The following is a 16,486-nucleotide window of genomic DNA, read 5'->3' on the forward strand; positions in this document are numbered from 1 at the left end:
GGGAGAAGATTAACGCAATGTTATCCAAAGTTGTGTAATGCTAGCTGAAGTTGTGCAGCAGGCTCTGAACACACATACGCACACACGCACACACACACACACACACACACACACACACACACACACAAAACTATGCACGTAATCACCCACCCTCTCCCATCAATTAGGATTAATAAGATAGTGAATTGTGTGTGGAGGTTGAACCATTTGCGGAGCAACCTTGGCTTATGGTTGCTATGTTACCACATTACGTTACCTGGTGATAAGAGTACTGGACAAAGCATCCTCCTCTCCTTCCAAGTCACCAATCTGGGCTTAAATTTGACCCACACCTGACTTTTGATGTCCACATAAAACACCTCTGAAAAGCGTCCTTCTACCATCTCAAGAACATTTTCCAAGCTCTATCCCATTCTAACCCCAGCAGATTCAGAGAAACTGGTCCATGCCTTTGTCTCCTCAAGGCTGGATGACTGTAACAGACTCCTCATTGCCAGTGAGTCCCAGTGCAAACTCATCAAGGTCTTGGCAATGCCAAGACCTTGATGAGTTTGCACACACCGACACATCACACCCATCCTGGCTTCACTGCATTGGCTCCCTGTCTCCTTCAGGATCAAATTCAGAATCAGAATCAGAAATACTTTATTGATCCCCGAGGGGAAATTGGGTTTCGTTGCAAAACCCTTCTCCTGACTTTCCAGTTGATTCATGAAACTGCCTTAGCCTAACTCAAGGAATCTCTTCCCTGCAAGCTTCCATTTGCACCGTCTGGTCAAACAACAGCCTGCTCTTCCAAGCCCTCAAGAATAAGCTCCACACCATGTGGGACCAGACTTTCAGTGTGGCTGCCCCTCGCTTATGGAATGAACTGTCTGACCAACCTCAGACTCTGGGGACTAAAAATCATCTTTACAGGGCATCTTGGTGGTTCTGGTGGTGTGCCATGTGGGCTCAGTGTCCTGAGTTTGAATCCGGCCTTGGACCTCTGTCGCATGTCATCCCCTCTCTCTCTCCTCAAACTTTCCTGTCTCTCTTCACTGCAGGTTGTCTAGTAAAGGAAAAAAATGCCCCAAAAAAATCTTTAAAAAAAAAAAAGTTGTCTTCATGGGAAGGCATTTCTGTGAATTCGTATATAGCCACTTTTCATTTCATTTTCTTTCCTGTTGTTTTTGTGCTTTTAATTAATCTTTTTTTCCTGCAGCACTTTGAGTTTTGTTTTTAATGACAAATGCACTATAAATAAAATGCATAATGATCATAATAATAACAATAATAATAATAATAGTTTCTAAAAACAGAGTTTACAAAATGCTTTACACAGAAAAAGATAAACAAAGCACAAAAGAGAGACAGTAATAGAAAACACAGGGCAACAACACAAGATAAAAACAATGACTTAAAGGCCAGTCTATAAAACTGTGTCTTGATGATTTAAAAGAAGGCACTGACCTGGTTAGTCTAATTTCCTCTGGCAGGCCGTTCCACAGTATAGGGCCTCTGATGGCAAACGCCCGGTCACCTTTTGTTTTGAGTCTAGACTGAGGAGCAGCCAGCAGATCTGCCTGAGGATCTCAGGCTGTGTTCTGGCTCATATGGGGTTAAAATGTCTTAAATGTAGCTAGGCACCAGACCCAGGCTTGCTTAAAAGTGATCAGTATGTTGAAGTCAATTCTGAAAGTGACAGCTAACCAGTATAGGGAAGCAAGGATTGGAGTAATGTGGTCTCAACATTTGGTGCCTGTTAAAAAGCCTAGCTGCATTCTGTGTGAGCTGCAGGCGTGAGAAGGACTTCTGACTGAGGCAGGGATAGAGGGAGTTGCAGTAGTCGACGAGACAAGAGAAGATAAAGGCATGGATGACCTTTTCCAGGTCGGTGGAAGATAAGAATGGTTTGATTTTGGATATATTTCTCTGGTGAAAGAAACAGGACTGCAGTGCCCTCTTCACCTGCTCGTCAAAGCTTAGGTTGCTGTCAAAATACACCAGTAAATTTCTGGCCACTGGCGTCACATTTGAAGATAGGCTATATAGTTTATTTAGGGTCATTAGTGACTTTGAGCAGAGCAGCTACCTGCCAGCCTACCAGCATGCTCTCATGGCTTGAAGGGATGTTAGTGGCATGAAGTCATTTGTGAGGTGACAATGACATTTCCGTTGTTATTATAAAGGAACTGTACGCTCAACTCCAAGGTTGCAGATTGGGTACAGAAATACTGTATAGAGAAGGAATGTTCACAGGACTATTCTTAAACGCTTTTGTATTGCAGCGATCAATGAAACAAGTATTTCATGTAATGCCTGCTTCTTGTTAGCTGTAGATGTAAATAGAAATAAATAAACCAACAAAGGAAAGACAAAACTGCATCACCACCCCTCTTTGTTCAGTTTGAACCAATCACTAGCAGGTTATAGGCTGGTTGTGGTGGTAATAGGAGGTGAAGTGAATCTCTCTCTCTAGACTAATTGGCCTTGCTCCCCATCAGTGAACTCTCAGACCAAATTCCCATTGATTGGTCTTTCCCCATGTCCTGATGCAGGTTGCCATGGCCAAAACAGTGCTTGTATTTAGACAAAGTGCTCTCACAGGGAGAGAGAAGGTGAGTGCATGACGTAGAAGCGGAGGCAGAGGAGGCAGAGATTGAGAGTGGGAGAAAGAAAGGAAGGGAGATAGAGAGAGAAAAGCAGAGTGAGGAAGGTGAGGACATTTAGGAAGAGAGAATACAGAGTTAGCATTACGTCTGTCTGTGTTTATTCAAATCCTGTTACCACTGCAGTGGAGGGAAAGACATAGCTAGAGAGGTATGAGAGACGGTGAGAGGACGAGAGGGAGGTAGAGAAATGAAATAAGAAGGATTGCAGGGAGAGACTAGCTGGGAAGTTATTCCTGAAAGCTCATTTTGCGCTCTCCCACCAGCTCTTAGTGCAAAGCGAAGCGCGCTGCATTCTGAGGCTGTTGTCAATATGTTTGCCAGAGCGAGCCACATCTAGCCATGAAATACAAAAACTGATGGAATCACAGAAAATATGCAAACAGGAACGAACTGTAGTTCTCATGCACCAGTCTGCAGTCTGGTCCCACTGGCCAACACTGTAGTTAACCTATTTGCCAGTGTGCTTGGTAATTCACAACACTCCCTCTCTTCCTCCCTCACTCCATTCTGCTCCTCTCCGGCAAGCATCTATACCCTTACTGTTTTCTGTTTCACTGGTTTTCTCCTCTACCTTTCTTTCTCCTGTGCTCAACTCCCTATTTCCCATGCTTTTTGTTTTTCATTCTCAACCCCCCCCTGTCCTCCTGTTCATCACTCAAGCGACTCGCCTCTCATACTGTACACAGTTCTCTCCCTCTCCTTTTGTTTCCTGCCATGTATTTCACCTATTTTCCCCTCCTTTCTTTTAATTTCCCTTCTCATCTCTATTCCCCTCCTCTTGTCTCCTCCAAGCTATCCCATCTTCTCTCTTCTCTTCTCTCCTCATGCTCCTCTCTCCTTACCTCATATCCCCTTCTCTTTTGTTCTCCTCTCATCTTCTCTCCTCTCCCCTCCTCTCCCACCTTCCTCTCCTTCCATCTTCTTTCATTTCCTCTGTCCCTCTTCTCTCTCACCCTTTCCTCTTCTCTCCTCTCCCATCTCCTTCTCTCCTCTCCCATCTCCTCTTCTTTCTCCGTCTCTTATCTAAAATATTCCTCATCTCTTTTTCCTGCCTCAGAGTGAGGACCTTCCCTAAGGAGTCGGCCGTACTGGGGAGGGAAACGGTTCGAGCGCTGATGTACTACGCCTTGAAGGTGTGGAGTGACATCGCACCACTTAACTTCCACGAGGTGGCGGGAAGCGACGCCGACATTCAGATCGACTTCACCAAGGCCGACCACAACGACGGATACCCCTTTGACGGGCCGGGGGGCACCGTGGCGCACGCCTTTTTCCCCGGGGAGAGGTTCACAGCCGGGGACACACACTTTGATGATGACGAGGCCTGGACCTTCAGATCACCAGGTGAGGAATGATGCCTCGTCAACAATACTATCTCTGTGTTTGTTTAAGTATGTAACATGGTGCCAGCAACATTTTTAGTTGGTGGCACCAGCAGATAATTTGGCAGCACCAGAGACTGGAGACGGGAGAAAATAGGACTTAAGTGATTTTGTTAACTTCTGGTCTAATTCTATGTTCTTTAAATAAAGTTAATTCCATAGAGAGAGGGAGACTGATGACCAAAAACAAAATGGCATAAGAAATCCAGGTCCAGGCACTCAAGGAGGTTTGAAAAATGTAAAAGGCCTTTAATTCAATGGGCTAGAATCATTTTTGTGTATTTTTAATGATTCTAGCCCATTGAATTAAAGGCCTTTTACATTTTTCAAACCTCCTTGAGTGCCTGGACCTGGATTTCTTATGCCATTTTGTTTTTGGTCATCAGTCTTCCTCTCTCTCTGAAGTATTCCCTTCCATGAGCACTGGTGGTTTGAGGGACACCAGTAGCGCTCCTGCTACCTCTCTCTCTCAAAGTTAATTCCATGTTGGCAGGTTAGATTGAAACGTACATAGGAGCACAGAGTGCACAATAGTACAATCACGTTGATAAATTAGTAAATAAAAGTTTTTTTCAGATATCTACTCAATATTCCTTGCGTGCACCGATTGTGAAAAGTCAAGAGTTGTAGTTGTAGTGTGCAGTAGAGAACTTTCTCTAGTAGCAGGCTAGCCGGCCCAGCAGAGCCATGTATGCATGTGTCAGTTTTGTGTGGATGTTGTGGAACAGCGAAGCCCAGGAGGAGTTGCTCATGGACGATGGAGCCTTTAGTAGCTTTGGAAGTTTTTTGTTCACTTGGAAAAGGAAGGACCAGCCATTCCCAGCCTACAAAATTTAAGGTGGACAGTCAGAACATTCCTGTTCTTTTCTCCAGTTGCAACGAACTGACCAAAAAAGAACAGACACGGACAGTGAAACGGACTGAACAAGGATCGCCTGTGATCACATAAACATGCTGTTGTTGCTCTGTTGAGTGAAGAGGCTTTTTCCTGCACCCAAGCCACATACAGGCCTACACCATTATTATTTTGGGGTGGGATTCTGGTGTGTGTGTGTGAGAGAAAGAGTGTGTCTGTGGGCCCACATAGATAGATAGATAGATAGATAGATAGATAGATAGATAGATAGATAGATAGATAGATAGATAGATAGGTATAAGTAGGCTGAGTTATTGATGAAGCCTGAAGTAATTGTTTGTAGTTTGACTCTTTATCAACAGGAAATGCTAAAGTTGTTTGTGTAGTATTTTCAGTTCATAGTTGCATAAGTTGTAGACATGGTTTCCATTCTATCCTAATACATCACATCTTCCAGTCATATTTACCACTTTGTTGTGTTATTCATGTCGCTCAACTCGTAACCGTGTTATTTTCAACAGCCCTTGAATGCAGCATTAGTTTCAGGAAATACAGGTATAAATAAGGCTGATTCTGACACTTAAAATCTTTTTCCAAGTTTAATTCATTGTCGAGATGTATTTTCAACCTAAGGCAGTGTGTGAGTAATTTAGTTTTATCCGTAATTTATTCAGCATTACAGTTTTTGGGAATATTCAAGGAAAAACAGAGAAAAAAAATACTTTGTTTTTATATAAACCCAAAGCAGATAATTATAATACAAAACAGCTTTTAACCTGTTTTTAACACATTATTATTAACCTGTGACTGTGTCATTACCAACCCTACTTTGTTTTTATTACATTTGGGCCAGCTGCATATAGGCTGTGTTTGGCCTGTGCCAAAGTGAAACTCATTTATTCAATGATTTTCTGCTGTGGGCTTTGTCGGCTAATACATTGGTTTACTGCCATTTTAACTCTAGTTAGCAAGTACTAGATCAAATGATCTGGCCAAATTGCATTCATCAGACAATTTACAAAGAGCTTGATTACCCACCAAGTGAGACCAGTGGGTTTGAAGTGACAGCAGCTCTGAATGGAACTCCACCAGCTCTGCCTTTCTAAAATGGACTAGCCTTTATCAGAAATAGCCTTAAATCTTTGACAACTTGGTAACGCGCAAAATACTGCATCTTTTTTTCTTATGGATCTGATGTTGAACTGAACTGACTTGGCTGGGTTTCCTGTTCACTCTGGTGCGGCCAAAGAAAATTTAGTGGCACAACTGTAAAAAGTTGCAAAATATGATCAAATGGTCGCACTCTGGAGAGAATCATCGTTCCCTTTCTCCCTGCTCCCTTCCCTTCTTTCAAAAAGAAAGGAGGTGGTGAGCGAGGGAGGGAGGGAGGGAGTCATTCTAAGTCTACCCACCCATGAAAAGGGGAACAGAGAAAAGGATGGAGCGATGTGATCTAGTCACACAGAATATCTATTCAAGTAGATGCTGCCTCAGTCCAGTCATACAGATTATAACATTAATCGTTAACTCTCCTTTCCTCTGACTTGCTTTGCTATCTTCTTCCTTTCATCTGAATGACTGGACTTAAAACCACCCCCTCCCTCCCATGCTTGCTACCTCCCGCCTTCCCTTCTTTTTGAAATATGGAAGGAGAGCAGAGGAGAGAGTGAAGGGTGATGAGGTAGCAAAGGATGGAGAGAGGGAGGGATGCTCTGAGAAAGATTTGGCCAAAACATCTCTGACAGGCTTCCAAAGTAGGCTAAAAGATGAAGAGTCTTAGGCAGGAAATGCCTAGAATAGTTAAAGGCAAGGGAGAGAGCCTGAAAACAGTTTTGAGTTTCCACAGTCTAAGGCTGATACACCCAAAACTAGAACGCCAGCTGTCAAACTTTGGACCAAACCTTTGTTCGTGTTCCAAATTCTACAAAGATATTTAATTAATTGGAATAATGAATATAGTATACTGTTGACTTAGATAATCAAAGTAGTGACTAATCCGGTGTCTGTTGTCAGCACTTGTTATAAGACTGAGAATCCTTTGTTGCGTTCCTTCCAAATACCAAATACCATTGTTTTACCGTTGACAACACTCCAATTCACCTTACAATGAAATTCACAAATGTTCTTCCTATGATTTTGGAAAGTTGAGTCAAAATATAGTAAGTCTCTTCCAAAGTTTGAAACAAGAGAAGCATCGTCATTGCTTTTTCATCACCATAATAATTAACATAATTCCTGTTGTTGGGTGAAACACATATTCCATATATTTTTTTTTTAGGAACTAAGGAAATACATAATGTTGATATTGACATCTATGTATTTTTGAATCTAGTTTTACAATTTTTTAACAGGATTCATGAGTTAAAGGTGAAGCATATATTTCAACCCATGAGGGTCTTCATCAGGTCTTCATGAGATAAAGAGTATTTAAAAAAAAGATTGTCAAATTAAAGTTGTAAGGCTTTACCTGATAGTAAAATGTTGTATCTATGATTTTGGACCATTAGTCAAAACTGGACATGAATATGTCTCTTTCAAAGCAGAAAAAAAGAGTTAGGATTCTGTCAGCAAGCACTTTATGAAGCCGCTCCATTGACAATGAAGAGAGTGATTTTGTCACACTGACACGGTGGCAGTAGGCTACCCAGTGTGATTTCCGGGGTAACGGGTACATTATCTTTTGTAGAGCAGTGTATGAAATAAAGCTCAGTTAAGGTACATGCACACCAAGCACAAGCACTTCGCTTTGCATCTCTTCACTCTATCAAAAGTTGTCGCTTGTGGGCATTACACTAGACAAGCATCCAAGCAAATTCTCAGTTTGTGTAACATTGTTTATGGAAACCTTTTTTGTATTTCATCATTTTGCCCAAATGTAATCCACAATCATATGTATGGAAAACGTAATCTTGAAATTGTGCTTTACTCTAGCCAGCTAGCTAGCTAAGTAGCTACGGTGATTTGGATGTGACGGGACAGTTAGGCTCGCAAGCTAACATTATACTTGTTTAGCCTACCAGAGCTAAAGTTAGCAGCTAAAGTATTTTAGGCTGATAATGTTACACACCAGAAAGACCAACACTCTCCAGCTTTTTGCTTGTATGTGATTGGTTCTCGTGCTGTGACCATCATGTTCATTTGCATAATATTAAACTGTTTTAAGTTTTCTCATCACGTCAAGGGCCTGGTTCGCATCACCACCTATACCATCATGTTGTGTGCCCCGTTATTCACTTGTCATAGTCAATGAATGGAAGAAAAAAATACTTTGTGAAATTAGATGTAAAAGCTCCAACAAACGTTTGATGAGTCCAAAAGTTCAGTCTCTTTTTCAATTGAAGAGCTTGACGTAACACTTCTTGATATCACAGATCATAAAGTCTTGTTTCTCTTGTTTCCATATCAGGAAGAAAGTTGGAATGTGTCCCAAGTATCGCAGATCAGATGAATAATGTGAATTTGTTTTAGGATGGATTTTCACTGTACTCTATACCAGTCAGGCTCATATAGTTATCAAGAATAATAAATTAATTATGTTTTAGGGTGCACTTTCATCTCTATGTCCACCAGATAAGCTCATATGGAAACATTATATCAGGTTATTAGAAATATGTAAAAAAAAATTTAGTGCGGATTTGCATTTTAATCTCCACAGGACAGGCATAGATAAAGATATGATCCTCCATGACATTTGCACCTCATGTTTGAGATTAAAACCCCAGGATGAAAGATGGAAGTTATAGGGGGTGGAGGTGGGGGGTGTGGGTGTGAGGCAGACTAGCCCAGCTGGTGAGTGTGTGATGGGGCCAGAACCTGCCTGGGTCTCTCGCCTCTGCCCTGTCAAGGCTGTGAACCATATGTTACAGGACAGCAGCTCAATCTGCTCCAATTAGACCTCCCACCAGGCCACAGCAGTGGCAAGACAGGGGGCTGATGGGCCAGTGGCAGTCTATGTGTGTGTGTGTGTGTGTGAGGATGGGGCAGTAATGGGGCAGGCAACAGCTGCATAGATGTGGGCTTGGTTAATGGGAATAGTGAGGTGAAGGAGGGAGGGGATGGAGGTGCGGAGAAGAGAGAAAAATGAAGTGGGACACAGAGGGGGTGTCAGAGGAATGACCTGTCTTTATGACCACAATCTATTTCTCTCTCTATCTTCATAATCTGCCTCCACCATAATAATGTCATAGTAATAAACTTTATTATCATAGCGCTTTCCACAACAGAGTTATTCGTAGGTAATAACACATCCATTAGCCGGTAAGCTACACTATAAAAACGTCAGACAGGTAGTATACACTGGGTTACAGAGGAATAAAACAGATACATACAGTAGAAAATAATCTATGTAAAAACCCTAACCACTTTTTATAAAATCCTACCTGTAAAAAAGTAGTGATTTTAAAGATTATGCTGATTTTGCCAGCCTAACTCAACCGTACATGAATCAATGATAATGACAGGCTGGTGTTTTAAGAGAAGAGAGAGTGAAACGATGGATGTTGCTGTATTCTATGAATCATCTTACCCTGTTATCACTTCTTCTGTTTTCAAGGTCACTTCATTCATTCACACTGATGATGAATCCCTCATGAGTGAAATGTGTATACATCAAATACACCAGACTATTTCATCTGTAAAACAAGCATAGACCTCTTCTACTTATAATTTTTGAATCCTCTGAAGAAGACTCATCTCAAATGTCTTTAAAAAGGACTTTTCTTGGCTAATCAGCTCCCCAAAGTTTTCCCTAGCTGTATACCTGGGGAAATTCCCTTTTCTTCTGTACTTTAGGTTTGAAGGAGGTTAACCCACCTCCTGATTTTAATGCTTTGCTTGCCCTGAGTTTGCCCTTTCTCTTTGTTGACTACCAGACTGAGACTAGCAGATTGAAGCACTGAGGCAGAGGGAAGCAAGTTAATTAAACAACACTTAATTTCTTCAAGTCACACTCTGTCGGGCCCACCTTGCTGCTGTCTCACAGCCTGCTCCTCTGGCATCATCAGCTCGTCTCTAACTAAGATATTGTGTAAGCATTGTGTAAGCTGATGTCAATATCACCGATTCTTTGTATTGTCTTGCTTGTAAGACAGGAGACTTTAAGTCCTGTCTGGCTTAGCTCTGTTCCTACAAAGATATCGGATTCCTAAATTGTTGTTCTTAGCAACTTTTTCAACAGCTTGATAATCTCTTGAGAAGCTGTAAACTTGTTAGGTCAGCCCAGAAGCAGAAGGTAAAAAGTGAATGTTGGTGCTTCAGCAGATTGTGGAGCAATATAATCTTCTTAAGAAGAATGGACCTTATCAGAGGAATACGTAGCTGAGTAATTGCTTTTGCCAACTCCCCGCCCCCTTCTTCCAGTGCATTGTTCTCAGCAGGACCTTAAATCAGGGTCCTCCAAGGCCATCTTGTGATGTGCATAATTAGTGTTGAATTGAAACTTTTCATTTTGAAAACAGCGGAGCTAGCAGAATATTAAGCATCCCGTTTAGCAAACCAGTTCACCCCTGCTGTTTGATTGATAGTTCAGATATCCATCTGGGTACATGAGAGGCGGGACCTTGGTGAGGTCAAATAAGTGGAGGTCTGGAATTGTTGTTTTTGCTTTGACAGGCTGCAGATTGCTCCTATTAATTATCACTCCACTGGCAGCCTGCTTTGGCAGACTGATTACTATGACTAAAACAAAAGCTTCATTAAGCAGGTGTATTTTTCATGACATTCACAGTTTTTCTGTGTGCGTGTGTGTGTGTGCGTGTGTGTGCGTGTCTGTGTGTGTATGCATGTGTGTGCGTGCGTACGTGTGTGTGTGTGTACTTATGTTTAACTGAGCAAGGGAAACAGTGTAGGCACTTATTAGACAGACAACAAATGGGAGGCAGAGTGGAGGGTGTAAGAGAGACATTACTGCATTTTGTTATCATTCATATAAATTGCTGTCAGATCATATTGTATATCATATCATATCATATCATAGATCATTTCTTTGTGCTAGGTCCTTCAGGACCCACATAGTACCGCCACAGCAACACATTTCCAGGCTGAGCATGACAAAAGAGGTTAAAGTTATATCTGCTTAATTTTATAATGAGTAACATAATCCAGTAGAGCGCTCAAACTCAGTAATATAATCTACTTACTTTTCAGTTACTACTTCTCCAAAACCAATTGAATATTAGGTTAACTGATCAATTTATATCAGTTTTCAAGTATGGAATTTGAATTGTGTTATCATCTGCAACCAGTATCTACCATTATTTATTATGATTATGATTATGATTATTATATATTATTTAAATTTTAATTCCCCTGAAAAATTTTCTAATTAGTCCAACAAGCAATAGAATCATTTTCAGAAATATCTGCAACACATTAGCATGCAACTTTAATGATTCCCGTGTGGAAATTGAGCCTTTGCAGCAGCAAAAACTATCAGGATACAATAAAGAAAATTAGAATATGAATAACAATATGGAAAAAGAGAGTCGTATAGAATTACGCAACTGACAATTTCAACACTGTTCTGTCGGAAATCCACAACATCTTAGTGATGATGAGTCACAGATAGTCCTCAGAGAACTTCTGGAGGTGGCATGACTCAGAGTCAAATCTATTTTTTATTCAAGGATATCACAAAATGCAACAGTTCACAACCCCAGATAAACTCACCCACCCACAACCCACCCCAGGACCCGTGGGACTGGAAGTGTACAATGATTGGACAATCAAGGACAAGCACAACAAATGGAGAAACAACATGGTGTGCTCAAATTTGTTTCAAAGGACACTGTTGTCACAAAAAATAATATTTTTTCCACTTAGCGAAAAAAGACTATTTTCATCCACTGCTGCGCGAAACAGTGAGATTACGATATTCAGATACAAATCTGGTTTACGGCAATCCCATACACACATTTGTTATTGCATCACCTGTCAACAGTCATCTCATGCATGCAGTCCACAGTAGGAAGCTGATGGTTATATATCTGAGAATATGATGTTATTAAATTATTTCAAATGTATTAATATAATGATTGCTTGCAGAGACGGTTGATATTGCCCTCAATTTACGTGAGTTGTCGTAAATAACAGTTCTGTCGTTGCATAAACCTGAAAGTAGATTTTCTTCACAAAGGTGTGTCGATTGGCCACTTTCGCTGACTACACGTTTTACATGGTCGGAGCTGCCATCTTCAGCGTTATGGATTTTCCCATTCAAAACTGATAGAGTGCCCTGTCTCTATATATAATACTGTCTTTGGCCCGGTATGCAAATTGGAGGATGTCTAGTGAATTTTTCAAACAGGAGTCTGAGGTGCTCTACCTCTGCCTCTACCTCAGAGACGCCCCAACTCTGTTCTCACCTGGGTGGCGGAGAAGGAGAGGCTCAGGATGGGTGTGGGCTGCAGAGGCTGGGGTGAAGAGGCTGGGCTGGTAGGAGGGACGGATAGGGGGGCCGGCGCTGTGGTGTTGAACCCCGGTGGGAGAAATGTTGGGGGGCTGGTGTTGAGGGAAGAGTAAGGAGTTGACCCCCCTTGCTGCAGTTTGTCTTCACTCCTCTCCCACTAGGTTTTTCTTTCCACACATCTCCATATATACATTTTACATACATCTCTCTTGTACACAATAGATACACAGGCCATCCATGTACCTGGGTACATAACTTTGTAACAATTACAACCAGTCTCTGTTCCTGTAGCATTACAAAGTTATTAATCTTTACCATTTTGCAAGTTGTTGACAATACAGGCAGCCAAATTTGTAAAAGTCAGCATGGTTAACATCATCACAGCTAAATAGATTTTCTGCTGTATTTAGATTTGGTTTTAAGGGTGATCTAAAATCACATTGTTTGGCTGGGAATGTAGGAAGACTGCCAGTGTGTTATCTATACATTTCAGGGAGAATACGGGGGAACACAACAGTTTGTTGTTCACTATCACCCTTGTTTAATGTGAACAACTGGCCCACCAAACAGGCAGGGAGTTTACATGATATAAGGAGTAGGTGTACCTCCAGTGGATAAACACACATAAACACATAGCCCTGGCAGGGTTGACTGAGCATACAAGATTTCTCAGGAAGGGATTCTTGTGCTGTGCATGGTTGCTATAGTGACCACAGACATTTAGCACTTGGACTGCCTGCTAAATTTTGCTGGCACAACTCCTACCTGATGATACATGTCCTGCATATAAAGATAAGCTAATACAACTATTATCAGTTTGTGTGTAGCTTTACTGGTATGATTCCACTAAAAAAGGTGAGGAAAAGTAAAAAAAATAATAATAATAATATACAGTATATATAAAAAAATTCTTATTAAAGTTTTACCCAAGTGCTGGAGGCTATAGCGGTTACATCATACTGTATCAGAGCTTGAGGTACACTTTACAGTACTGTATATATCACTATGTAATAAACAAAGTCTACCTGGAGCTTTAGAGGCTCTGTGTGAACCAAGGTGTTTTCATCATACCATATGAAGTCTGAGACCATAGATACAGCTGCTATACACAACAAATTCACCTTAAGTGTTGGAGGTTATGTACAATATGCAGCAACTTTCCTTCCTTTCCTTTCAATGGCCTTTAAATTTTCAACATAATGCTAAGATTTATCTCAGTCACAAAGGAACAGCCATACTCTAGCATCAATATACCATTATCAACCCTGTTTTATGGATACAATAGGTTGGCAGGTCTTTGAAAATGTTTCAATACTAATATGTTTGTAAATAATTCAATACTAATGCCAGATTCCAAAAATTAAAAGTAGAAATCAGGGAAAATGTCTCTTCATGAGGTAGTATATAAAGAAGTAATCTTAGTATCAGTAAAAACTAAAAAATAAATAAATATGGAAATGTGAGAAATAGGACTCTTATTTATACATTATGTACATGGTTCTCTGTTGTAACCCGACTAATTGCACTGATGGGAAGCTATGGATGTCACTAATACAGAGAAAATAAAAATGACAATAATTATAATAAACAGAAACATTTACAGGTCTAGAGAACATTGCAATGGTTTCCAGAGTATAAATAGGTATAAATACATAACTATACGGGTTGGAGGGTGGGCAGGTTTCAGCCGTTGATCTTCACCGGTGATTGGATCACTTGCTGTAGTCTGATCCTGTTCTGTGAAGTGGCTGACCCAAACCAGACAGTTATGGAGGAGGTGAGGACAGACTCGGACCATCGTCTGTGGCAGGTTCAATTTCTTCAGCTTTTGCAGGAAGTAGATCCTCTGCTGAGCCTTTTTGGAGATGATGTTTTAGTCCAACTTGAGATCGTGGTGGTTTGAATGACTCCACTGTGGTTATTGCTACTGAGCCATTGTTGTGTTGTCGTATCGTGTCCTGTCGTGTCCTGTCCTGTCGTCTCGTCTTGTCTCGTCTCGTCTCGTCTCCAGTGGTGGAAGTACAAGTACACAAAAACGCTACTCAATTACAGTAACGTGAGTAAATGTAATTAGTTACTTCCACCCTTGGTCGTTTCATGTTGTCAGCAAACTGAGGAGCTTTACAGAGGGGTCCTTGGAGGTGCAGTCATTGGTGTAGAGAGAGTAGAGCAGAGGAGAAGCTTGCAACCTTGTGGTGTACTAGTGCTGAGAGTCAGTGTGTGTGGTGTGTGCTTGCCCAGCCTCACATGCTGTTTCCTGTCTGTCAGGAAGTCAGTGATCCACTGACAGATGGGATCAGGCACGCTCAGCTGGCAAAACTTGGCCTATAGGATCTCTGGTATGATGGTGTTAAAGGGATAGTTTGGTTTTGGGGGGATTTAGCTATTTTTCCTACTTACCCAGAGTCAGACGATCTCGTGGATGCCATTTTAATGTCTCTGCATGCAGTTTGAAGGAATGGGAATGTTATCTTAGCTCAATTGTTGCAAGTCTACGAGATCAAGTTGCAGCTCCACTCAAAAGCAGGGAAGTACACCTGCTCAATGTATTCCAGCTCAAATAAATATGGCTCTGAAGCATACTGGTCTTCCTCAAAGTCTGACATGATTGGCGTATGGTAATTTTCTATCGCAAAGACCAATGGCTATGTGGCTAGATAGATAGCTCCTGAATGATTTGAGTTTACAAAACTGCACTCTCCCGAGAAGAGAGCGGAGGCAGAACGTAATGGTACATTCAAGACAACTGGGAACTGGGAAACTTCCTACTTGGAATTTCCTACTTCCCACCTCAGAGCGATCAAGTGGTGGAGGTGGGAATGGTTGAAATGGTGAGCTCCGTTGCCTCTTACTGCTAACAATGTGTCCAAGTGGGGTTTGTCAAAATATCTCCAACAAGCCATTTGTAGGCTCCACAAGCGAGTTGAGAGTAAACATGACACAATTCCACCATTATGCACAGAGTTTGGTAGAAGACTATCCACTGAGTGGAAACAACAAACAGTATCCTTGCATAAGTTCCCGGGCTGTCAAGGTTATTGTAGACCCATGTTGACTGCTTCGTCCACGGACCTGTTGGCCCTGTGGGTCCAGGGGGTCCAGCAGAGAGTCTGTGATGTTTTTGAAGTGGGCCAGCACAAGTCTTTCAAAGGTCTTCATGACCACAGAGGTCAGGGTGACAGGTCTGTAGTCATTTAGTCCTGTGATCTCAGGCTTTTTGGGAACTGGAACAATGGTGGAGCTTTTGAAGCAAGCGGGAACAGTGCAGAGGTCCAGTGACTGAATCCCTCACTGCCCATCCCTGGCACCATACAATGATAGCATTTGGCTTGATAAATAGCTACTGGATGGTTCACTGGCTGTTCTAGCTGTACAGAGCACTCAGTCCCTACAAATAAGGGAATTTGATGAACAGCCAGTCTGAACAGCAACACAAAACCATCTCTCTCTTTGTCTCTCTCTATCTGTCTCTACCATGACCTTCCTAAATGAATCTGGTTCATCCACCCAAATCTCTGAGCTCTAACTTTGTCCACAGGCATTAGGTCTTATCTGTCACCTCAGAAATGAGAGGGACGGAGGGACTGTAAATAAGATGACATGGTACCTGCTTTCTTCTGAACCTCTGTTCTCTCAATCCTTCCTTTTATCCACCCTTCCACTCTGCACCATGTGCTCCTGTAGATTAGAGTTGGCATTTGGCTTCTGAACATCCCAGGTGGCTACTGTAACCATGAGTGCATGTCCCCCATTGTCCTTTGTCTTTGACTGAGCACAACAACGAGATGTTCCCAAGCCGAGGCTAACCTCAGGTTAACTGCATGCAGACTTGAGCCTTTCCCACCAAGGGACGCTAAGCTAGCTTGGCGTGACACGCTAGCACTCCACATTTTTGCAAATCTAAATCTCCAAGCTGTAGGTTTTGTCTTGCTTAGCAGAGCCAGACAAGGAGGTTTTGGAAGCTTTTCTTTTTCTTTTTTTTTTTAGCTTAACGAAGAGAGAAATGTGCTTTGATAGCCTGCAGTCTCTTTAGGTGTGTTTCCGCACTCAGGTTTTGATTGGCAGCCCAGGGGCTCAGGCGGTATTACCATAGTTATCTCACTACACCACATGCCTAACAGCATTTAAAGCCTCCAGAGCTGTCTGTCACACCTCTTAACTTGCACCATAAGGAGATGAGTTGAAAAAA

At 41.8% G+C, this 16,486-nt stretch overlaps 1 protein-coding gene across 2 annotated transcripts in view; it reads left to right on the forward strand.

Annotated features, from left to right (window-relative positions):
* Nucleotides 1-16,486, forward strand: part of LOC139923812 (matrix metalloproteinase-17) — an 84,713-nt gene that overhangs the window by 47,211 nt on the left and 21,016 nt on the right. For both annotated transcript variants that reach the window (XR_011785212.2, XM_071914679.2), the window contains exon 4: nt 3,712-3,998. Coding sequence is in view for 1 of the 2 variants with exons in the window: in XM_071914679.2 (XP_071770780.2) it covers nt 3,712-3,998 (287 nt within the window). In the remaining variant the exon portion in view is untranslated. The remainder of the gene's footprint in view (nt 1-3,711; nt 3,999-16,486) is intronic.

The sequence above is a fragment of the Centroberyx gerrardi genome, chromosome 2 (assembly GCF_048128805.1).
Source record: "Centroberyx gerrardi isolate f3 chromosome 2, fCenGer3.hap1.cur.20231027, whole genome shotgun sequence".
Taxonomy (NCBI): Eukaryota; Metazoa; Chordata; class Actinopteri; order Beryciformes; family Berycidae; genus Centroberyx; species Centroberyx gerrardi.